Below are 24028 nucleotides of genomic sequence, written 5' to 3'. Positions count from 1 at the left end.
GTCACATTTCTCATAAACATTACATAAAAATCTCACAATCTCATATTCCCCCAAAACACAAAATCTCACTTTATCAAACTCACATTCCTCAGAATTAAAATTAATCATTAGAAATCTCACTTTAATAAAAATCTCAATCTCAAATTCCCTAAAAATACATAATCCAATCAATCTAACAATCTCACATTCCTCAAAATTGAAAATCTCACAATCCTAAATTCCCCAAAATTACATAATCCATCTCAAAATCTCACATTCTTCAAAATCAAATCAACATCTCTCTTTTCACAAAAATCTCACAATCCCAACCTCCCCAAAAATACATAATCCAGTCCATCTCAAAATCTCAACTTTCCTCAAAAAATCTCACAATCTCACCTTCCCCCACCTCCTCAAAATCTCATCTCACCTCATCTCATCTCACAATCCCCAGAAACGTCGGTTCATTTCACGACACGAAAAATCCTGTCCTCGCTCACTAACTTTTTAGACAACAAAGACTTTAGTGGCCCTTCTTCGTCGTGTGGACGTAAAAGCGAGCACCAAAAGCAAGCACCCACCACCACCAACCACGGCTGCTTTTGCCCACTTTTACTCAATGCGAATGAATATTCTTCTCAGCCACACACACTTCGCATCTGACTTTGCTTCTCGATCTGACTGACGTAAACTTTCTCGAAAACGTTTTTTTTTTACGAAATTTCGTAAATTTCTGAACATAAAAAAGTGCAAATTTCCACATTCCACACAAAAATGATCATACCTTCCGACACGGGGGCAAAACTGCTCGATTTCACGCAACGGTTAGACATCGACTTGTTGGATCATGTCGTGTCCTGCATGTATGGAGGGACGGGGGAACAGGTGAGTTAATTAGGGTTAAAGGTCGTTAATTATGGTTAGTTAATTGTATCTTGTACTTTTTGTTGTAGCAAAAACTAGCCCAGGAAATTTTAACGACGTTGAAAAATCACCCCGAATCCTGGACCAGGGTCGACACTATTTTAGAATACTCACAAAATCAGCAGACGAAATATTATGCGTTACAAATATTGGAGCAGGTTATCAAAACGAGGTGGAAAGCGCTGCCGAGAGTGCAGTGTGAAGGGATTAAGAAGTTTATTGTGGCGCTTATCATTAAGACGAGTTCTGTCCCCGGCGCGTTGGAGGGGGATCAGAGGGTTTATGTTAATAAGCTTAATATTATATTAGTACAGGTGAGTAGTAATTAATTTGCAGGGTGGGGAAAGTATTTAGTGAAATTACGGTATTTTGAGCTCTGTTATTATCAAGGTATTGATTTCCTGTGGTGTTACACCCACAAAAAGCGAAGAATCTACGTGGAGAAGGCAACAGTTGTACGAATATACGGGTTTTGCGAAGAAATTAAATTTTTATAACGGTCAAAATACATATTTGCACGATTAAAAAAATAGAGTATTTTGACGTATAAAAAGCAAATTTCTTCACAAAACATGTATTTTCGTATGACTTTTGTAATCTCCACGTAGATTCTCGTATTCTGTGGGTGTAACAGATGTGTAAGTCCAAACCCTGGGAGGAACCGAGCTCAAAATACTGTATTTTGACAAAGTATTTTGCCCCACCTCTGTCCAAATTAATAATTTATAACTTCATAAACTAATAATTTAATAAGCCATAAAGTTTGCAAAATTTTAATTTGGTAATAATTTGTTTGTCCAGATCTTAAAAAGAGAATGGCCGAAAAACTGGACCACCTTCATCCCCGATATTGTCGGCGCTTCGAAAACCAACGAATCCCTGTGTCAGAACAACATGGCGATTTTAAAACTTCTCTCGGAGGAAGTGTTTGACTTCTCTTCCGGCCAGATGACCCAAACCAAGGCGAAACACCTCAAAGACACAATGTGCCAAGAATTCTCCCAAATTTTTAACCTTTGTCAATTCGTTATGGAAAATACGACCAGTCCTGGCCTCGTGTTGGCCACGTTAGAAACTTTGTTGCGATTTCTAAACTGGATTCCATTAGGGTATATATTTGAGACTGAGTTAATCTCCGTGTTGACAAAGAAGGTGAGTTATTATTTAACGTAGGACTTGATAACAGATCACAAAATCATTAAAACCAATATATTTTTAATCATTTCTCGACTCTTGGAATTTATTTTGATATTTTTGGAGAGAGATATATAGTCAGTAAGTCGATTAATAGAATAAAGGTGAGTTTATTAAGCTGGTTTCAATGAGTTCCAATTTTTCTGAAGGTCTCTTAAATTTGAGATCTCCTCTTTCAAAAACTTAAAATTTGGAGTGTATACTTATAAAAAACACTGGCAACTACTTGTGCTACAAATCTGTCGTCCAGAATTTTAAAATAAATTCTCAGAGCCACGATACGAGTAAAAATGTTTTGATTTTGATGATTTTGGTGATAAATTATCCATGCATACGTTAATTATATCATATATCGTTAATTAATTACCCTCAAATTGAAACTAATTTAACATTTAACTATTGTTCATTTCCAGTTCCTCTCTTCTCCTCCGTTTCGTAACCCGACGTTGAAATGTCTCACGGAAATTGCCTCCGTCACGGTGACAAATTATGACCCCAAATTTATCCAGCTTTTCACCCAAACAATGTCCGAACTGGAAACGATGATCCCCCTCTCGATCAACATTCGCGAAGCGTATTCCCGTGGGGCAGACAAGGAGCAGCAATTTATCCAAAATCTGGCCATGTTTTTGTGCACCTTTCTTAAAGAGCATGGTCAACTGGCGGAGTCACAGGCGCCCGACGTGCTTGTCAAGGGGTTGCAATACCTCGCATTAATTTCTGAGGTAGACGACGTTGAGATTTTCAAAATCTGCTTGGAATATTGGAACGCCTTGGCGAGTGAGCTGTATAGGTGAGCAGGTTTTTAAGTAATAATGGAGGTCTCTTAGCGTATGCACTCAGATTTTGAGCAAATTAGTGTGAATCAATCACAAATTTATTTAATTAGTATTAAATTTGCAAAAGGCACGTTTTGCAGAGATATTTGCATCAGAAGAGGAGAAAACGCGCCATAAAGTTGACAAATTTTGCACTTTCCAAATTTGCTGCCCGTTTTCTCGTCTTCGAATGAAAATATCTCTGCCAAACGTGCCCATCGGGAGATCGTGTCGTTTGCAAATTTCCTATTGATTAAATTTGCTACAAATTGACAATAATTTGGTCAAAATCGGACAGCATAGCATACGCTAGGAGATCTCCATTGAGTGCGTTTTTCTTTCACAAAATCTAATTCAAATCCAAATTGTAACACTAAATTGTATTTACAGGGAAACCCCCTTCCCCACATCGCCCACGCCCCTCTTCTTAACACCAATCCAACCCTCTTCCACTTCGTTTGAGTCGAATCGCCGCATTTTCTATGCCCCTCTCCTCTCCAGAGTTCGATTCACAATGATATCTCGGATGGCAAAACCGGAAGAAGTTCTTGTCGTGGAGAACGAGCATGGCGAAGTGGTCCGAGAGTTCATGAAGGATACAGATTCGATCAACTTGTACAAAAATATGAGAGAAACGCTCGTCTACTTGACCCACTTGGATTGTTCGGATACTGAGAAAATTATGACGAAAAAATTGCAAAATCAAGTCAACGGAAGCGAGTGGAGTTGGAAGAATTTGAATACGGTGAGCAAAAATTAAAATTCGTGGGTTTAATTTCTGTTTTTTTTTATAAAAAAAACGGGAGTTACTGGAGAGACAAATTCCCGTAAAAAAACGGACCATAAAAAAGGTCCTCAATCGGCAAAGGGCCATTTTTCCGGTTCTTATGCCGTCTTCCTGATAAACGCGTCACGTTTGCATAACAAATTGAACCCACGAAACTAAATGACAACGTCAAACTTTAAACTAATTGATAACCTTAAACTTTAAATTAATTAACTAATTATTATTTCGTTCATAGCTCTGCTGGGCAATCGGCTCCATTTCTGGCTCTATGCACGACGAGGATGAAAAGCGCTTTATCGTAACCGTGATAAAGGATTTGCTCGGGCTGTGCGAGCAAAAGAAGGGAAAAGACAACAAGGCCATCATCGCCTCCAACATCATGTACGTCGTGGGACAATACCCCCGCTTTCTCCGAGCTCATTGGAAATTTCTTAAAACCGTGGTCAACAAACTCTTCGAATTTATGCACGAGACTCACGACGGAGTGCAGGACATGGCTTGTGATACTTTTATCAAGATTGGTACGTCCCTCAAATTGTTAAATTCAAGAACATTTAATTTATAATTGTTTGATATCCAGCTCAAAAGTGTCGCCGCCACTTTGTAACCGTACAAATGGGAGAGATTTGTCCCTTCATCGAGGAAATTCTGACGACAACATCGACCATAATTTGCGACTTGATGCCGGGACAGGTGCACACATTTTATGAAGCCGTTGGTTACATGATCTCCGCCCAGACGGACAGTATCGTGCAGGAGGCGTTGATAGAGAAATACATGGCTTTGCCGAATCAGGTGGGTTAATTGTTTGTCATAAATAATTAACAAAACAATTAGTTAAATGGAAGGAAATTAACAATAATTGAATTTTGCACAGGTTTGGGATGAAATAATTAGCCAGGCGGCCACCAATGTCTCCGTTCTCAAAGAAATTGAGTGCGTTCGCCAGTTGGGAAGCATTTTAAAGACGAATGTCCGTGCGGTCAAGTCGTTGGGACATGTTTACGTTGTGCAGGTAAATTTAACGGTTATCCAACTAACTTTGTAAGCTTTGTTAAATTCGCATTTTTTGGTTTTTATAATCTGGGGACAAATTCAGTTTACAAACTGTACCAATTTTTACCATGTTTTTTTATTGCCTTTATGACTAACAGTTTGGGAGCTGATTTCTTGCTTGAAGAAGTTTGCTCTGCTTGCTTTCTCCCCCTGCCTGAAGAGTCCTCATTTTTTGACGGCGGAATAATTTTGTTAGGTTGGCTAAGTCAGTCAAACTTTTATTTATTTCCTGCCTGGAGTGTCTTTTCGGTAATCGCCGAAAGCCTCTTGTCACTTTTTTGTGGCGGAAGACATTGTTTGATCGGCTAAGTCGGTCAAACTTTTCTTCCTTGTCCGGACTTCTGGGGGCTAAGTCACCAGAGGTCCGAAGCGTTCTTCTGGCGGCTAAGTCGCCAAAAGTTCGAACCATTTCTCCGGACATTGCCATTTTTTGCCCAGTTCCTGGAAGGTATGATTTTTTAAATTTGCAAAGTTTTTATTATAATCAGCTTACAATGGATGCCACTCAGCTTCAGATTTTGACAAAACTAGTGTCAATCGATCGCAAATTTAATTAGGATGAAATTTGCAAAGAAAACAATCTCCCAATGGGCACGTTTGGTCGAGATATTTGCATCCAAAGAGAAGAAAGCGTGCACTAAAGTCGGCAAATTTTACACTTCCAAAATGACTACGTACTAATTAAATTTGTGATCTATTGACGCTAAATCATAAAAATCTTTGAACATACGTTGGGAAACCTTCATTCTTAGGATTAGTTTACGAGCATGAGGTTAACTCTCCCATTTAGTTAAATGGTTTACTAACTAACAAATTATTTGTCTTAATTATTAGCTCGGCCGCATTTATCTCGACATGCTAAACGTGTACAAAGTGATGTCGGACAACATCACGACCGCGATTGGCACCTACGGCGAGTCCGTCACGAAGCAGCCGATCATCAAAGGGATCCGTGTCGTGAAGAAGGAAACTCTCAAATTGATTTCGGGCTGGATCTCACGTTCCAATAATCCACAAATGGTCCTAGAAAACTTTATTCCTCCCTTGTTAGACGCCCTCCTGCTCGATTACCAGCTCTGCTCCGTTCCCTCAGCCCGTGAACCGGAAGTACTGACCACCATCGCCGCCATCGTGAACAAGTTGGAGGGCAGCATTACGCCCCAAGTGCCCAAAATATTTGATGCCGTGTTCGAATGCACGCTTAACATGATTAACAAAGATTTCGAAGAGTTTCCCGAACATCGGTTAGGATTCTTTGAAGTGGTTCAGGTAATTAAATTGTTAAATATGTAAGGAGAGGGTGGATATGTTTTGATTTTCAAGTTTTTACATATTAGAACATATTTCTAGGTTTTCAGACATAAATATTTCCGATATTTTAAGAAATACGTAAATCTTCTACATGTTTTTTAAAATACACATTTCGTAATTATTTCAACGATCCGAGACGAAATTTTTTGGTCGAAGACATTCGATCACAAAAAAACCAGAGCTCAGAAATACGAAAATTTTAATTTAAATGTTTTTTCATACCTGTTTCATAAATGTTTTGGCGATTTTTTGTAAACATATCCGCCCTCTGATTATGAATTATTTAATACGAATGATAACCACTTAACATTTACTATTCTGATATCAAATAGGCCGTGACAACCCACTGTTTTACAGCGTACCTAAGTATCCCACCTCCACAATTTAAACTTGTGCTGGACTCGATAATTTGGGCGTTAAAACATACGATGCGTAACGTGGCGGATATCGGGCTCCAAATTTTGTACACCCTCCTCCAAAGCATGTCCCTCCAACCGGCCGAGATCGCCCAATCTTTTTATGAGACCTACTTCCTCGATATTCTTCAACACATATTCTCCGTCGTGACGGACACCTCCCACACCGCGTCCCTCTCAATGCACGCCACCATTTTGGCTTACCTCTTCTCCATCGTGGAAATGGGTCGAGTTCAACTACCCGGAGCTCCAGCGGGTTAGTGGATTATTAATTAATTGAGATTAACGTAGGACTGGATGAATCATCACCAAAATCAGAATATTTTAATGATTTCTCGGCTCTGGCAATCTATTTTGAAATTCTGGAAGACAAACTTGTAGAGCAATATTTTAAAAATAGATTTTGAGTTTTTGAAAGAGGATATCTTTAGTTATTTAGAGGGTTTTAAGACGCCTTCAGACAAATTGGAACTTACCGAAACTGGCTTAAAAACTCGCCACCATTCAATTAATTAACTTACTGATCTACAAAGGTATTCAGAATTTTAAAATAAATTCCCGGAACTGAGTAATGATTAAAAATGTGTTGATTTTGACGATTTTGGTGATGAATTATTTAGTCCTAAGTAAAATCCTTAATTACATGAGTATATGTATACTTAATTGTTCTGGTGATGGGTTAATTGCAGGTAGTAATGGCGTCGTGAGTGTGGTGCAAGCCTACGTAGCGGATCTCCTTAAGCGTGCATTTCCCCACTTGACGGATAACCAGGTCAAGATCACGGTTCAAGGAATGTTCTCTCTTGATCAGGACGTGAACGGATTTAAAGAACATTTAAGAGATTTTCTTGTTCAGATTAGGGTGAGTTTTATTAAAGCGTCTTTTTGTGTTAAACTTTGTAAATACAATTTGTGCATTCTTTTAGGAATTTACTGGCGAGGACGACTCTGACCTTTATTTGGAGGAGCGTGAATCCATGTTGCAACAGATCGAGACAGAAAAAAGGAAAGTGCAAATGTCCGTGCCTGGAATTTTAAATCCGCACGAAATCGCGGAAGATATGCAAGATTGATATGTATTAGTTTAATTTTGAACTTAATTACTTTTGAAACTTAATTAATTTTGAGAACTTAATAAATTATGATTAAATGATTGATTATATATCTTGTGCAACTTTGATTCTTGTCAAAATTTAGTGGCAAATGATAATGCATAATCGATAATTAACATAGAATATTCAGCACGTGGCTTCCGCCAGTTTATTAGTCTTACTTATCATTATTAATTAGTTGAATAGCCTCGAGGTCATGTTATTAGAAAAATAAATTGGTAAATTGCGATTGTGTGACTCGGTCAAGTAAATAATTAGACTGACTTAGATTTAAAGATCTTAACAAAAAATTGGATTAATTCACGATCAAAGTGATAAATTGTTAAGCAATTTCCTCCAAATATCATAATTCCAAAGGCGACATGGATGGAGCGGTTGATGTAGATGAAAATCTAGACAAAATTAAACTAATTAATGGCAAAATTCACATTTAACAAATTAATTATTAAGGAAATCACACTCACGGAAAACAAATTAATTATAATAAACGCAGCTGCAAAATAGAGGGTCACAGTCTTTTTCAATTTCCAGCTCTCGAACGGGTTGATGTCACAGTAGATGAACACGTTACGAATCAGCATCATACTAAAAAATTGGATTAGAATTCTTATAAATTTTGCAGTTACATATTTGCATAAAATTTGCATAAAAGCTACATACCTTTGCCAAACTCGCAACCCCATGTTGACCGAGTTCGCCAAAAAGAATCCAACGCTGCCAAATAATCTCGTAAATAAGTACGAAGCTGCCAACACGACGCAGGATAAGCCTATTAATCTCCGGTTAAATCTGCACAAATAAGACGAAACTTTAGTTGATTATTTTGTAAAAATTGAGTATCGCTTCGCTTATCATTTACGTACTTATCCATCTGGGCCTGCGTCATGGCTGCAAAAGTGAACGCTTCCGTGACACCGTTCAACGCCATGATGAATATGTAAGCACAATTCGCCTGAAGAAGTCTCGTCCCGGGTCCCTGTTCACTCAACTTTGACCCTCCGTACAAAAAGAGGACCGTGTTGCTGTACGGGATGCCATACACGATCATTACGGATCCGATGAGGAGCATCATTTTTACCAAATTTCCCAAAACTTCGGCTGTGGCTTGGGCTAATTTCTGTTGATACAATTTTATACACAATTTTAATTTAGTTCGTCAGAAATTTTAATGATTAACGTCGGACTGGATGATTCATTGTCAAAATCAGGACATTTTTTTTTAGTCATTTCTCAGCTCTGAGAATTTAGTTTACAACTCTGGACGACAAAATTTGTAGGGCAGGTCGTTGCAAATTTTTGGAAAATATACCCTCCAGATTTTGACACTTTTTGAAGAAGATCTCAAGTTTAAGAACCCTTCAGAAAAGTTGGAACTCCTCGAAACTAGCTTAAAAAACTCAAAGCCATTCCACTATTTAATCAACTCACCGACTACAAATTTGTCGTCCAGAATTTTAAAATAAATTCCCAGAGCTGAGAAATGTTTAAAAATGTGCTGTTTTGACTATTTTGAGTCATCAAGTCCGACGTCTGCTACTACGTACTTTATCCTTCCTTGAAAACGAATCCCTCCTCTCAAGCGTCTGTGCAAAGTAAAAGTATGCACTTTCTTCCACCGGGAGGAAAATGAAGCGCGCCGCGAGAGAGCCTAAATTCGCCACGAGATCATAAACCCCTTGTTCGTCGAAGGCCAATATGTCAAAAAACGTCATTAAGTAGCGTTCCCCCTCAGTCAAGAGCTGTTTAAGGATTCCCTGCTTGAAAAATGACCACGACAAGATTCCCAACTCGGTGGGGAAAGTTGTTTCGCTTTCACGACTCCAATAGCGGGGAAAAAAGTCTTTTACCCCAAAAAAGGGGATATCTCTCCTCGCCAAGCCAATGTAGTAGTAGAAATATCCGTAGTAAATCCCACCCACGACTAATACTGCTACAAACGAGCCCACGGCGTAACCCAGGATTGAGTAAGACGGGTAGAAAATCACAGTCCATAGGAGAAATATGGATCGCACCATGATTAGCGTAGTGTCGCCAACGATCTGGAACAAATTTTAGGCTAAATATAAGTAAATTCTAGAACAGATGTAATAAACAAGCGGAAACGGAGTGAAAGCGGTCATGGATTGTCAAAAATATTGAAGGCGCTGATTTCTTTCGTGGAAATTTGCTTTAAAATGAGATTCAGTTTGAAAATTAAGGTTAAATTCAACTTTGGAGGACAAGACGATCATAATTTATCGACTGAGTCCATTTAATAATACAAAATTGGTAGATATAGTAGTGCAAAATTTTAGAAAATTATTTGCAAAAATACATTTTGGCGAATAAAATTAATTTTTGAGACTGAGTTTGCATGCATGCATACGGACAGACGGACAAAACAAAACAAAACGAAACGATCCCAATAACTTTGCTTTCACTTCGTTCCACTCGTTCAAATAAATTTGAAGTTTTAGACTTGTGCAAAACAAAAAATGTCGTTACCCTCAACTTTGCGAATAGAAAATACTGCCCTATAATGTATGGCACTTCGGAGAAGGAGTCGACAATCAGTGCGAAAACGATGCACCACACGGAGGACCGGTATTGTTGAGCCACAGCAGAATCAGGACTAGGCCCCGGATTCGAGAGCACGTTTGCCCACGTGTAGCCAAAAAGTAGCGACCAGAACGTCGTGACGGGAACACTGTACAAATTTTAGCATAATTATGCAAATTCTTTACACAAAAAATATATAACAGCACACACATAAAAAACTCACACCAGCCAAATTAAGTTGACCGTATCGCTCCACGAGTCAGTCTCCTTCTTGCGAAGAACCGCCCTTCGAAATGGTTCCCTGCTTAGGAACATGACGGACGAGTAGAGGAGGGCGAGACGCACGTTGCACACGCCTAAAACCTCGTGCGACACGTACCGCAGGATGAAGGCGTTCAGGGCAAAGGTGAAAATTCGCGTAAGCACCTGATCAACACAAAAAAATTAATCAATTTAAGTTAGACTCGACGATTCATCACAAAAATTGTCAAAATGAACACATTTTTCATCATTTCTCGCCTCTGGGAATTTATTTTAAAATTCTGGACGGCAAATTTGTAGTCAGATTAATAAAATGGCGTTGAGTTTTAACCCAGTTTCAACGAGTTCCAATTTTTCTAAAGGCTTCTTAAACTTGAGATCTCCTTCAAAAAGTGTCAAAATCTGCAGTGTATATTTCTAAAAAAAACGGCAACTTCCTGCTCTACAAATTTGTCATCCAGAATCTGAAAATAAATTCCCAGAGGCAAGAAATGATTTAAAATGTCCTGACTTTAGTGACCGTTTACCTGGAAAACGATATTATACGAAGCCGACTTTACACTTCCGGACAAAATTTGGTCTGGTTTCCGCCTCTCGGCGCGACTCCGTCTGGGGGACCCGGCCATTTCAGCCTCATCCGAGGAGGACGAACTCCAGTCGGCATGGGAGGAGTGCGGCGACGGCGATGGGGGACTAGATAAGGGCGTCGGACTGCGAAAAGTTGGTGGAGGTGTGTCTTGAATAAGAAGAAAATATGTGATTAACTAATTATTTATTGCATTTAACTTTATTTAATCATTACAATTTCTTTCATATTTATGCATATTTACATACAAAATGTTTATTAAGTTGCAAAAACCCTTGCTAAAAGTAACACGATAATTAATTACTAATTAAACTGACAGACAGCTTATCTGGAAGATTATGAGGCTAACTGACTTCTAAACAAGAATTAACGGAAATTGTAATTGATAAGCCGCTGATATAATCGTTAGTTAATTCAGCCTTAATTTACGACGCTAACTAACTTTGAAACAAGAATTAACCGAAATTGTTATAATTTAATTGATTTTTATAAATAGCTCAGTTAGTTAATTAATCAGCCGACTTGAAAATGCCCAACGTAACGTCGCCCTTCTTTTGAACCAAGCAGTATCTGCAATTAATTAAGTGTATGACTTCAAAAAACTTGACCCAGAGAGAAAAGCTAATCACAATTAAATGTAATAATTAACTAACCCTTGGTCAGATTCGAGTCGGATGACGGGAAAAGAAGACGAAGAAGAATTTGGGTCAAGTTTCCTAGCTTGATCTGCCAAACTACTGATAACGCCACCCATGTCGGGAGGGGCCACACCCTTCGCTAAATATTAGATAACGACATAAAAATCACGATTGTTTGACATTTAGTTAATATAAAAGCTTTTAAATGCTAAATGTTAAGCAATCGTGGACATAAATAATTAGGAGAATCAATTAAATTGCAAATTCCCAATTGGTCATATTTCGTGCAAAAATTTGGCCAGTTTTCAAAGATTTAATGTGCAATTGAATTAAATAACTGCTCGTCTAACTAATAAATTGGTGCGATCGAAAATTAGCTTATCTGCTGTCTGTTCGATACCTATTGCTTATCAAAACCTTACTAATTTTCTAAGTGCAACGGTTAGCTTGAGAATTCCTAATTTATTGACATCTGTTGCTTTCACTCACCTGATAAGCAAAGGCCCCTCTTATCCACACACATAGCACCCACCACACCAGGTTTCTTCATTCTGAAAACCAAGTTACAAAAACAACGTTAAATTTAAAGAATAATTAAGCAGTTAGTTAATTATTTTGCAAAATTGCGAAACCAAATAAAGTAAACAAACTCACATGTCGTCCATCTTTTCGTCCAAGTGTCGCTCCATCGTAGCTGCTTTTCGTGTAATTTAAATGCAGCTTTTCTTAACCAACGACGACAATTAACTAAATTCTAACACAATTAATTATTTTATTTATAGGTTAAAGTTTAATTTCAATTATTTTCTGGACAAAACAAAATAAAGATTTTGACGAATGACTTGACGAGTTGGAATTTGAGCCAATGCACACTTTCGTCTCAAGTTGGAAGGTGTATTTTTTCTCTTTGTTTGCAAAATGACGCAAAAAATGGGTGCATGCATGCATGCAATTTTAGTTGCGAAAATTTATTTTATTTTATCAAATGTATTTTTTGCAGATAATTGATTAAAATTCTACATTAATATATAGACCAATTCTGTATTTTTGTATCATTTATCATTTAAATCTGATATATGCCATCATTTTTCGAAGAATGTGTATTCAATCAATTTCAAACTTCTTCATTTTGAACAATTGTACCTCAGATTTTTTTTAACAAAATTAAAAATAAACCCAAAACATTTTTTTTTTAATTTGCTAAACCAACAATTCAAACAGTTGAACTTTTATATTGGACATTACGAAATGTCGCTGTCTCTGAAATTTTATCTGAAAGGATTATTTAACTAATTAATTTCCGTACATAATTTATTTTCGACGTTGCAGTTTTACACTAGATTTAACTGCTGCATTTCAATCTCAAAACTCACCCAAGTTTTCAAGATTTTATTTAAAAGTACTTCATTTTCAGTCCAAATTTCTTTGAAACAATGCGAAACCCGAAACAAATTATTGTAAAATGTTGTAATTAACATAATTCTTCACTTTGAATAGTTGTACCTCAGATTTTATTAGGATCAAAAAATCCAAAATATTGTTCTGAACTAAAATTTCGAAAAAACTTGAATTTAATTTTGTATAGTGGGTAACAAGAAAATTGCTCACTATTTCATCTAAAGAATTACTTTAACTACTTAATTAATTCCTGGATAACTCATTTTCGACGTTGCAGGTTTATATTCGATTTAAGTGCCGCATTATAACTTCAAAACTCACCCATTTTCAAGATTTTTATGATTAGTAAATAGTCCAAAAAAACTTCATATTCAGTCCAAGTTTCACGAGAAAAAATGCAAAACATACAAAAAAAGCATTGTAAAATCTTTAAATTGATTGGTCACCGGAATCAATTATTGGTCACGATTTTAATGATGATATTTAAGTTCACATATTTCATTTCCACCACAGAAAAATTTAGGATAAAACTCGATCCTTATAAAAGTTCAGTTTCGTATAAGACACCTACGAAAAATTTTCATATTTTCGATGTCCAGATATTTGCAGCTTTTCCTGTTCTTTACTCATTTTATGCAAGAAACGAAACAGTTTTCTAAAATCCTGTCTATCTACGGACTCCATAATTCGAAAATAATTTCGAAGAAAAACAAGTTCAAAATCCGGAATTAAAAGATCATTTAAATGAAATATAAAAATCTAGTTTAAAAAATAAAATTTGTATGATCGTTTTTTTTTAATTTCCAATTTTATCCTCGAATACCGATCAGAAAGACGTAGATGCCTTTCTTCCATTAAAATCATCAACTTTACTAAATTTTCGTAGATCTACAAAAATTTGTCAGGTTTTACTGAAAACTTAATTTCCTTGTACAGTTGTACTTCATATTTCATAATTATTGAAAAAAACGAACGAATAAACAATAAAAGAATTATTCGTTACAAAATTATTCATCTATTTTAATTCAAATTAATATAAGATTTTTGCAATTTCCAATTTCGGCGTTAGACAAGGACAGATTTTTGGATAAAAATTCATTTTCGTTTTAATTGATAAACTAAATACGAAAATTTGTTACATTTTTCTTAAAACAAAAATATCTCATATTACGACATAATTCATAATTTCAAAAAGGTTTAAAAAAACTAATTAAAAAATATGGAATAAAAACACTATTTTAGTAAAAAAAAAAATAATGCTCTTACTAGTAACAAACTCACTTATCTATTTTAAACTACAATTTATATAATTTGTATTTTTAGAATTTCCACTTTTGACGTCAGAAACTGATACTAAACTGCCAGTTTTAGAACACGAAGGAAAAAACGAAATAAAATAAAAAGTACGAAATAAAAAAATTGTTTGTTGCAAAACTTGAAATCTATTTTAATTAAAATTAATATAAGATTTTTTCAATTTCCAATTTCGACAGATTTATGGATTAAAATTCATTTTCTTTTTAATTGAGATAAAATCCATGCGAAAATTTGTCGTATTTTTCTTAAACCAATAAAACTCATCCCTTGTTATTTGTTGCGAGATGTATGTAAACCAAATTTTGTGAAATATGTAAATTCCTCCAGAAATATTATGGGTTCCAATAAATAGACACAATTGTATTAAAATTCTTGAAAAATATGTAGGTGGGTGTTTATATTTCGTTTTTCGTCAATTAGAATTTTTTTCATAATTTACAAACATTCTGTAATAAACTCCAATTTTGATAATAATTAAGCTCCAATTATCTGATTATATTTTAGGATACATAATTAAGTATGGCGTAAAATTTAGGCTTCAAATTTTGAGAGTATTTGAGGGGCGAAATTATCCGTAGAATCCGTATCCTCCTGCAAATTAAATGCATACATTTTCATAATTCCAGAAATATTCCAAAATTTTTAAAACCCGTCTTTAAAAAATTAGTACCATAACCGCCATGGCCAAATCCACCTGGAAATATAGATAGCAAATATTTTAGCAAATTTGCATGAAATTATCTCAAAATTATGTTCGTCAATAAAAATTTACCGTATCCACGTCCGAATCCGTGACCATAACCGCCGTGACCGTAGCCAAAACCTGCGCAAAAATGTTCCATGAAATTGATCCCTTATATTTAAAATTGTGCAAAAAAAATTGCAAAAAATTACCACGTCCATAACCACCCAGACCGTACCCACCATAACCACCTGCAAAAATCAAACACATAAAAGTTGTCCCTGCAAAAATATTTGCACGCCAAAAATCAGAAATCCTCGCAAAAATTACCTAGACCATATCCTCCTGAAATTTAAGAGAAAACAAAATTTAATAAAAATTCCACACTTTTCAATTTATTTATTAGCTGCGTTGCTTAATTAATTCAAAATTTCATAAAAATTCCACACTTTTCAATTAATAAAATAAAAATTTAATAAAAATTCTACCCCTTCCCATTAACCAAATCCAAATTTCATAAAAATTCGATAACTTTCAATTAAAGGCATTCTTAAATTTCATAAAAATTATACCCTTTCCCATTAACCATCCCAAAATTTCATAAAAATTATCCATTAACCAAATCAAAATTTCATAAAAACCCTTCCAAATTTACCAAAAATTCATAATTCTCTTACCATAACCACCATACCCATAAAATCTGCCTTCTGCCCCCTCCTGAATCTCTTCCTTCTTATCTTCCTCCTTCGCTGCCACAAGGGCCGCGACGACGACAAGAATGGCGAAAATGGCGAAAACCTTAGGAGACATGATGCTCTTATTTAGCGTCTAGCTACTTTTTTATAACTCTGTAAAGCTGCTGATGTCAGAAACTGAAGTGATTCCGACCTACAGAATAGTTTCCCCTTTTATACAAAATATTGAACTTGTCGTTCAATTAGTCTGACCTGGAGAGCAACAAATCTTGCCACCATTTAAATTAACCTGAGTAACTTACTGCTTACATTAAAATAGGTTAGTTAGTTAGTCATACTTGACATTTTGTGGGGATTTATTGGCTAAAAAAGAGGTACATACATACATACACACATACAAAGTACCCTCCAGTGATGGCAATAAGTAGACAAAAGTGCCATTCTGCCATTTACTATGTGCAGATTTTTTGCAATCCATTAAACACAGATTCGCCCACTAGAATTACATACGTTAACAATCTCCACAACATTTCCTTTACATGATCTGATCTTTTACATGAAAATAATGTGCACCGTGATGTGATTACGTTTATGCATGTGTGTGGGTCTGTTCTGTTTCTGTTATGCTAAGAAAATTGCATATGCTTATTTACTGTTTGTTACTTTACTTTCATGTATTTATTTTGTATTATTTTTTTGTACTTATTTTTCGTACCAAACGACTCCACGCACAGATAGATTCAATCAATACGTAGATAATAGTGGTCAGTGATCCGTAGCAGATTTAAGTGACACCAAACAACAACATCCTGATGTGATCTTGACTTGGATTTTTTGGATTTATGTCTCGTGGTAAAGTGACGTGACATTAAACTATTAAATAAATGTTGCTTATAAATAATTGAAATTGAAATTATGTATATTAGCATAAACTTGGTAATAAATGAGTGATGAGTGCGCCATAAAACAAGAGTAGACAAATAATTACTGTATGTAATCATTAGTGGTTTCTTTTGATTTGTGGGTGGGTCAATGTTGCTTAATTTTTTTGCAATTTTGTTTTTTGCAAATGTTTCTAATTAAGGTTGCTTTTCGGACCCAATTTTTGTTCTATTCAATTTATTGACATCTTTTACGTAGAAATAGCGTCGGTTGGGTTTTGTTAGTACCATAGATAATGGATAAATAAAGGTGTACGTAGGTACCCAGCGTAATAATTGTAATCATTTAACCAATTATTTAAGTGCAAAAAATGTAGGCAAAACTCGTGTCAAGCAATGCGATGGAATAGTAGTGGTCATACATAGGTGGTTAAAATTATAGTCGCGGTTACAAACCTACATAATTTTGCAAATGTATTTATCTGCAAAAATTGAAATTAGTATAATTTCTTAATTCTCTTTTATTTGTATTATTTTTTATGTATTTATTTGGATAAAACTGTGTACAAAAAGAGACCAATTTTTATAAAATAATTTGTTTTAAACGGAAATAAATAAATATGTAAAAATAAATAAACCAATTTTTGTATGTAAAAGCATGCAGTCATCATCCCGTGAATCCTTATCCTTTCATCAAGTGAATATGAGGTGACACCAAGGTTCGGGAATTTGAGACGGTATCTTGGACATGATCTTTCTGTACATTGACGCTATTTACATACAATGTTAGTGATATATACACTTCAAAAAGTCACGTATTGGTACTTCCTTCCGTCCGTCAAAATTTTTCACGAGTCATGCCACGTAATCAAAACCAGGAGCTAGTTTAAGGTTATCAAAAACATGGTGTAATTGGTAAATCAACACATTTTTTATTAACATAACACAAATATGTTGATGAACAATCTAGTACCGTGAAGATCAATGGATTCAAAGTAGATATTGATTTTTGACTAGTTTTGCACCTACAAATTGATTCGTGTATACCTTTGCCAAAGGTCCTTTGGACACTTTTGAACGAGTTCTTCTCTCGACAAAAATGTGGTTTGGTACTTACTTTTGAGAAATAATTATTTTGAAAAGAAACTTTGGGATGAATTAACTAAGTTTTTCGCTTTAGTAAAAATGCGAAATAATCACAAAATAAATATTTTGCAGTATTTGTCATATTAACGCCGGTACGAAAAATACAATATGTTGAAGTTTATATTGCGCAACGTAGATAGATGAATCGGTTGCAAATTAACAAAATACATCAGACGCAAAAATTGTATACATAATTTTAGCGAACTAGCTGTCACGTCAAATAAATCGGGAAAAATTTTCACATTTTTAAAATTTGTGAATTAGCAAACGCGAAAAATTATAATTATTATTTGTCTCTTTTCTTATAATAACTTATTTTTTTCCTGTAACATTTTTCGCGAAAAAAATTTGCACACAATTTTTTTAAAGAAAAAACTTTTTTATTTTTATTACACCCACAATTAAACATTATTACAACAACAATTACATCCATCAATACAACATATTCTAGCAAAGTTCGCGGAAATGTAAATAACAGTGTAAAAAATTCAGACAATTAATGAACAAAGCTGCGAAATTTATTTTGTCAAAAATCGCGTGTAATAAAAATGCAAGTTTTTTTAAGACGATTATCTTTCGAAAATATTAAACACAAATTTCACTCTTTAACTTGAAATGCTTTATTTCAGCACAATTTGAAGAAATGAAACAATTTTCAAAAATTTAGAGGAATGCACAAAGCTATCCAAATTTCAGGGAGCGACTAAAGGAAAATATTTTTATAGGCGTCGATGTTCCTTAATAGATACGCGTTTTTATACCCCATAAAATGCATCGAATAAGGAAAACAAAACAAAAAACAATTTTCTTCCGTCATCCGTGTAACGGAAGAATAAAAAAAGTGTATATACAATTAATCAGAGAATAGAATGTTTGATGCAAACAGTTATTATTCGGAAATACTTGTTATCTAAGAGACTGAATTTGCCATTAAATTACATTTATAATACAGTTAACTAACGAAGTAGTTTGTTAATTAAGTTGTAATATTGTCCCGGTTTATTACAGAATCTGGGTATCATCCCCAACTCCAGCGTTTCTCAGGGCTTCTAAAAACATATAAATAATATACAAATAGATAATTTCAAATTTCAATAAATTAACTAGTTGTAGTGTTTCGTTTCTTGCAGGCTTGCTGCATTTCTTGCAGTGCAAAGCAAGCCATGCGAGGTGCAAGAAGCTGGGAGAAAGTGCAAGAAATATGTGTCATCTAGCCATTTATCGCAAATTTTTATTAGCCAATTATCGCGGCGGGCTTAGTTTTTTGCGCCGCGCATTTCTCGCAGGTGAAACCATCTACAAGAAATCACTTTCTTCCATCCGAAACACTAATAATTTTGAGTTTCCGTTTTTTTCAGAAATTTAAAAACCTAGCTAAAAAATGTACAACAAAACAAACTCACGTGCCGCATCTAAATGTCCGCCATCTACCAAACATCTAAGGAGATGGCTTCCCTTGGCGTCTCTATCGTATCGAGAAGATCTCCACTGAACTAACACTTTACTGATAAAATGATCCGTCGTGTCCACGCCCATTATCATCCGGTGGAGAGCTGTATGAACGTCGCCAGGCGGCACGCCGAAATTTTCGTGAAGTTCCGCCAAACTTGTGAGAACGGAGGGAGTTCCTATATTTGAGGCGACTCTGGATGTCGTCATTGTTGCCTGGACTTGTACCCCGGGTGTCAGTGGTGGCAAAGGTATTTCGGCCATGGCGTAAAAAATTTGTATGTAAATAGTTGAAAAATTCGAAAATTTTGGTTAATTTTTAGTGGCTAATTTGGCAATTTTGTATACTGATGACAGTTGCAGAGTAAGTTATTTACTGGGGAAATCTAACGTTTGACCAAGTTTGTGCGTAATTTGTGTGTGTTTTGCAATGGTTGTATAAAATATTCAGATAAAAAATACGAAAAATTGTAATTTTGAGTAATTATTTGTGGAAAATTTTACAATTTAAGTAACGACTGATGCGCAGTAAGGGATTTTCTGGAAAAATCTGACCGTTGATGAATTTTATTTGCAATGTATGTTCATTCAATACATGGTTATCTTTGGAGCGATAAGCTACTGGGAAATGATGGGCTTCGGTGTATTAATACAATTACATATTTTATTTGCATATGTACATACAACATGCTTATCTATGCAAAATTCGTTACCAAATCGTCGCAAGTTTTATAATGACGTTTTGGGCGTTAAAAAACTACTACTGTTAGGCGGATGTCAATGAAAAACGTGGAATTAGGTATTTATAATTATTGAAAATATTAAAAAACTATATTTAAAAACACAATCAAAATAGTGATTCGAAATTATCTATCACAAAATAAATATTTGCAGAATTTTTCATGTTATGATTTAACGTCGGTGTGGAAAATAAAACATTTTGATATTTATGATTGATTGGAAAGATTACCAGTACCATCCCATGAATCCTAAGCTAATAAAAAAATATGCAAAATTTTAGGTCATGAAAATTTTACGCATTAAAAAAAATATGGATAAACGCGAAACATTGTGTTTGTTTCTTCTCTAGTAACGAATTTTTGCCTATAACTTTTTTTTCGCGAAAAAAATTTGCACATGATTTTTTTAAAGAAAAAACTTTTTTATTTTTATTACACCCACAATTAAACATTATTACAACAACGATTACATACATCCATACAACACATCACATGACTTCAACAAGCTAAATACTAAATACCATTGAACACCTACTTATTCATCTACGTATGTACGTATGCAAATTTCTATTGTTTTTTGCAGTGCGTTAATTTTATTAACTTGTCCGTACTTCTGCTGTTTCAACATCGTCAAACATTAATTATTTCTTAACAATTCTGTCTAAATCTTAATCTCAACACAAAATTGAGACAAATTTATTTCCTGTAACATCACAATCTAAATAATTTCAAGAAAGAAATCAAGAAATGTTTTTTTTATTCGTTATTTTTTACCCAATTTTTAAATATTTTTTTTGCAAATTTTGTTTTTTGATGTGATTTTTTTATTATAATTATTTGGAAACCCAGTCGGAGCAGATTATCGATTTTCAACGCTTTTATTTCAACTCTTATTATAATCCCGGAAAGAGAAAAATGAAATTAAAAAAAATGATAATGAACAAAAATAATAATTATTTTATTTTTAAAATTTCAACCCCGAAAATTCCTGACTATTTCTTCCCACATTTTATACCTTATTGAGCATTAGAATCACTATATTGACTCTCAAGACAAGCCAATCAAGCGTTTCAAGCTCAGTTTAATTAGACAATTAACTAACTATTTAATAAATTTTTGCATCATTCTATCATTTCATCGCGCGAGGGAGAAAGAACACTAGTTCAAAAATCAATTCAAAATTTCATCGTTTTTTTTACTCGAAAATTCTAAACAAGAAAAAGGTTTCCTACATACCTTTGAAATTTTGTAGTTTGAAAAATGTCCCACTTTTTTATGAACACATTTCCTGATAAGAGCAAAAAGGTTTTTGTTTGTAAAATTGTGTTGTTTCTGTTTTTAGCAAGGTACACGTTTTCACTTTTTCATCAAGTCACTCGTCATGATTATTTTTTCGCTAGGTTATCAATGATAACTTATCATTTTCTAATGGCTGCAGCAGTTAAGGTAGAATTGGATGACGCATAACCAAAATGGTGAAAATCTGCACATTTTTAGTCATTTCTCGGCTGTGGGAATTTATTTTAAAATTCTGAACGACAAATTTGTGGAGCAGGTCGGAGCGAATTTTTAAAAAATATTCACTTCAGATTTTGACACTTCTTGAAGGAGGAGATCTCAAGTTTAAGAAGCCTTCAGAAAAATTGGAACTCGTCGAAACTGGCTCAAAAAACTCAACGACATTCCATTAATCAATTCACCGGCTACAAATTCGTCAGAATTTTAAAATTAATTCCCGGAGCTTAGAAATGATTAAAAATGTTCAGATTTTCAAGATTTGGTTACGCGTCATCGAGTCCTACGTTAAGTAAGTAAGTTTTGGAAGGAGATAAAGTAAAAACTAGTCAATTAATTAATCAGTTAATTAGTCAATTAACTAATTAATCAATTAGTAATTACCCTCATATACTGAAGAAAGTATAGCTTTTCTTTCTAAATATTTAGTGCTACATAATCCTAAAATTAATCCGTTGTTCTTTCAGGAAGGCATTAATAATTTCGTGATATTATCAGTATTCGTTAAGGAGAAAGGATAAGCAAGGAAAGGAAAAAGAAAAATTATTGAGAATTTTGATTTTTTGACTGGGTGGAGATTTTTGTAAGTATTTAATCACAGAGAGAAAATGAGAGCAGCTTTTTTTTACGACTAATTAATTACAGGTATTTATTTATTTATTTTAATTATTATTATTTTTATAGGATTGATTGATTTGATTGAATATGAGCATCTCCATTTTTATCATCATCATCAAGTCAAAAGGTTTCCGTTTTTTTAGGCAGTACGCTTAAAAAATGAAATATTTTTGGAGAAAGGAAATATGTAAATTAGGAGAAAGTCAGGTACGGTTTTCTTTTCGAAATTAGAGTGAAAGTAAGAAATAAAGAGGAAAAATTGGAATTTGCTCGCGGGATTTTTTGGCAGATTTTCCACCTTTTTCGACGTTTCCGAACCGACTGGGTTTCCATATTTTGTATACATTTTTTTATACATAACTAATTAATTGCTTAATTAATTAACTAACTAATTAACACGTTTTACACGTTTATTTCTCAACCATTAAAGTTTTCCATTTGCACGGAATGTAAAGTTTTCCACTAAACAACAACATTTATTAATATCCTACTGACTTTTATGAGATCATAAATTATTATTGTTTTTTTATATGATTTTCAAATTTTTGTATACATTTTTTTCAAATTTTATACAATTTTTGATCTTTTTTCTTTTCATTTTTTACATTTTTTGGTGAAGCTCTTTTCTTAAATGCGTCTCGTATATACATATTTTCTCTGCTAATTATAGTAATTATGTTGGCATAATTGGCTAAATTTTAATTATAATTAATTTCTAATTAACATACTTAATTGTCACAAATAATAAATTTAAACCCAAAACCACGCTCCATTATTTATTTATTTGCATCCAACCAACTTTCTCTTCCCGTTTTGATATCAAAACGTTTAGCACTTTTCCTGCCCAACTTTCCCAACAAATGTATGTAATTTTTACCAATTTATGGACGTTTTTTACCAGTTTTGTGTATCTATTTCACAAAAAATTAATGTCCCAACAACAATTTATAACCAGGCCGGGTTATGTCAGAAATTAGTAAATTACACGAACTTTTCCTTCCCATTTTTTTGACAAATTTCGGAAACATGGCTCCTAAATATTTCTAATTATAGGCTGATTTCTATTGCAGACTCATCAATGTTATTTATTTACGATTTGAAACCATAATTAACTAATTATTAAATAATTGCATCATTGTATTTTCAAATCACTGTTTCTTTTTTTACATATCTCAACACATTTTTTGATGATGATTTATTTTTTGACACTGGGAATTAAATATTTTCAGAAATGATCAAGATTGCTTGCTCTTCTAGAGAGGCACACCCACTCACCTAATTTGATGATTTTTTCCTAACTTTTTACTAATTCTATAGTTAATTAATTAATTATTTGTTAATTAAGCAGCTCAATTTCGATTCATAATTTACTTCTTTCTCTTCTCTTTAAGACTTATGGAACAGGTAATTATTTTGTTTTTTGTGATGATTTTTAAGTAATTTAAAGAGAGGAAGATATTTTTTGTTTACCCTTCAGTTTCGCATTTCTACGTATCCTTACCTTCTTCCTGGAAATTTTTGCACATTTTGGGAAAAATTACGAAAAATTTCATGATATTCTCCATCAAAATCTACATGATTAAAATTGGCATCTTATTATTCTCACCGTAAATTCCCGTTTGATTGCATGCCGTCGAAATGTGTGTGTTGCTTTGGGATGTGTTAATTTTCTACAAACTACATATTCTTAATTGGTAATTAATTAATTAGTAATTAATTAATTATTTTTTATACACACACTTCAGCACACGTCCCAATTAACAATTTGGTTTTTTATGTATGTTTTTTGTCACAGAAATTTGAAAGAAATCCTTGAAAGGGTTTTATCAAGGCTGCAAAATTTCCGAGAAAAACTTTGCCTGGATTGGAGTCGTGGACTAGTTTTTTTTTAAGTCTGTTGTTTTTCGTCATTGTGGTTTAGGACACTTTTTTAAATACGTCGTGATATTTATTTAATTATTACTAAT

At 34.1% G+C, this 24028-nt stretch overlaps 4 protein-coding genes across 4 annotated transcripts; 1 reads left to right on the top strand and 3 right to left on the bottom strand.

Annotated features, from left to right (window-relative positions):
* Positions 1 to 604: 604 nt before the first annotated feature.
* On the top strand, positions 605 to 7647 carry LOC110849562 (exportin-1). Its single transcript, XM_022096987.2, has 12 exons — positions 605 to 864; positions 933 to 1217; positions 1705 to 2055; positions 2511 to 2890; positions 3306 to 3660; positions 3938 to 4223; positions 4283 to 4497; positions 4580 to 4717; positions 5593 to 6027; positions 6402 to 6741; positions 7175 to 7347; positions 7412 to 7647. Exons 1-12 carry the CDS (start codon positions 754 to 756, stop codon positions 7556 to 7558), a joined length of 3216 nt encoding a protein of 1071 aa, XP_021952679.1. The 5' UTR covers positions 605 to 753; the 3' UTR covers positions 7559 to 7647.
* A 73-nt stretch (positions 7648 to 7720) lies between these two features.
* LOC110849563 (protein RFT1 homolog) lies at positions 7721 to 12495 on the bottom strand. Its single transcript, XM_022096988.2, has 10 exons — positions 12275 to 12495; positions 12110 to 12171; positions 10924 to 11132; positions 10359 to 10561; positions 10082 to 10283; positions 9142 to 9636; positions 8461 to 8714; positions 8258 to 8386; positions 8062 to 8182; positions 7721 to 7989 (listed from the first exon to the last, which is right to left on the bottom strand). The coding sequence occupies exons 1-10, from the start codon at positions 12307 to 12309 to the stop codon at positions 7852 to 7854; spliced, it is 1848 nt and encodes a 615-aa protein (XP_021952680.1). The 5' UTR covers positions 12310 to 12495; the 3' UTR covers positions 7721 to 7851.
* Positions 12496 to 14704: 2209 nt separating this feature from the next.
* On the bottom strand, positions 14705 to 15914 carry LOC110848888 (neuropeptide-like protein 31). The gene is made up of 6 exons (XM_022096230.2): positions 15695 to 15914; positions 15348 to 15362; positions 15230 to 15268; positions 15108 to 15158; positions 15006 to 15029; positions 14705 to 14926 (listed from the first exon to the last, which is right to left on the bottom strand). Exons 1-6 carry the CDS (start codon positions 15825 to 15827, stop codon positions 14904 to 14906), a joined length of 285 nt encoding a protein of 94 aa, XP_021951922.1. The 5' UTR covers positions 15828 to 15914; the 3' UTR covers positions 14705 to 14903.
* A 2421-nt stretch (positions 15915 to 18335) lies between these two features.
* LOC110848681 lies at positions 18336 to 19980 on the bottom strand. The gene is made up of 2 exons (XM_022095949.2): positions 19143 to 19980; positions 18336 to 18788 (listed from the first exon to the last, which is right to left on the bottom strand). Exons 1-2 carry the CDS (start codon positions 19450 to 19452, stop codon positions 18742 to 18744), a joined length of 357 nt encoding a protein of 118 aa, XP_021951641.1. The 5' UTR covers positions 19453 to 19980; the 3' UTR covers positions 18336 to 18741.
* Positions 19981 to 24028: the final 4048 nt, after the last annotated feature.

The sequence above is a fragment of the Folsomia candida genome, unplaced genomic scaffold (genome assembly GCF_002217175.1).
Source record: "Folsomia candida strain VU population unplaced genomic scaffold, ASM221717v1 Fcan01_Sc004, whole genome shotgun sequence".
NCBI lineage: Eukaryota > Metazoa > Arthropoda > Collembola > Entomobryomorpha > Isotomidae > Folsomia > Folsomia candida.
This window is presented reverse-complemented; position numbering and strand designations above follow the sequence as displayed.

Excerpts from the sequence above, each read along its gene's own strand:
- LOC110849562 (XM_022096987.2), top strand. The coding sequence starts at position 754 with ATGATCATACCTTCCGACACGGGGGCAAAACTGCTCGATTTCACGCAA. Across the intron at positions 4,224-4,282 it reads TGATACTTTTATCAAGATTG|CTCAAAAGTGTCGCCGCCAC; the intron begins GTACGTCCCTCA and ends TTTGATATCCAG. Across the intron at positions 4,718-5,592 it reads GACATGTTTACGTTGTGCAG|CTCGGCCGCATTTATCTCGA; the intron begins GTAAATTTAACG and ends CTTAATTATTAG.
- LOC110849563 (XM_022096988.2), bottom strand. The coding sequence starts at position 12,309 with ATGGAGCGACACTTGGACGAAAAGATGGACGACAT. Across the intron at positions 10,562-10,923 it reads CGTATAATATCGTTTTCCAG|GTGCTTACGCGAATTTTCAC; the intron begins GTAAACGGTCAC and ends TGTGTTGATCAG. Across the intron at positions 8,183-8,257 it reads GGGTTGCGAGTTTGGCAAAG|TATGATGCTGATTCGTAACG; the intron begins GTATGTAGCTTT and ends CCAATTTTTTAG.
- LOC110848888 (XM_022096230.2), bottom strand. The coding sequence starts at position 15,827 with ATGTCTCCTAAGGTTTTCGCCATTTTCGCCATTCTTGTCGTCGTCGCG. Across the intron at positions 15,159-15,229 it reads TCTGGGTGGTTATGGACGTG|GTTTTGGCTACGGTCACGGC; the intron begins GTAATTTTTTGC and ends ATTTTTGCGCAG. Across the intron at positions 14,927-15,005 it reads ATTTGGCCATGGCGGTTATG|GAGGATACGGATTCTACGGA; the intron begins GTACTAATTTTT and ends TTTAATTTGCAG.
- LOC110848681 (XM_022095949.2), bottom strand. The coding sequence starts at position 19,452 with ATGGCCGAAATACCTTTGCCACCACTGACACCCGGGGTACAAGTCCAG. Across the intron at positions 18,789-19,142 it reads CGGACATTTAGATGCGGCAC|AAGCCCTGAGAAACGCTGGA; the intron begins GTGAGTTTGTTT and ends ATATGTTTTTAG.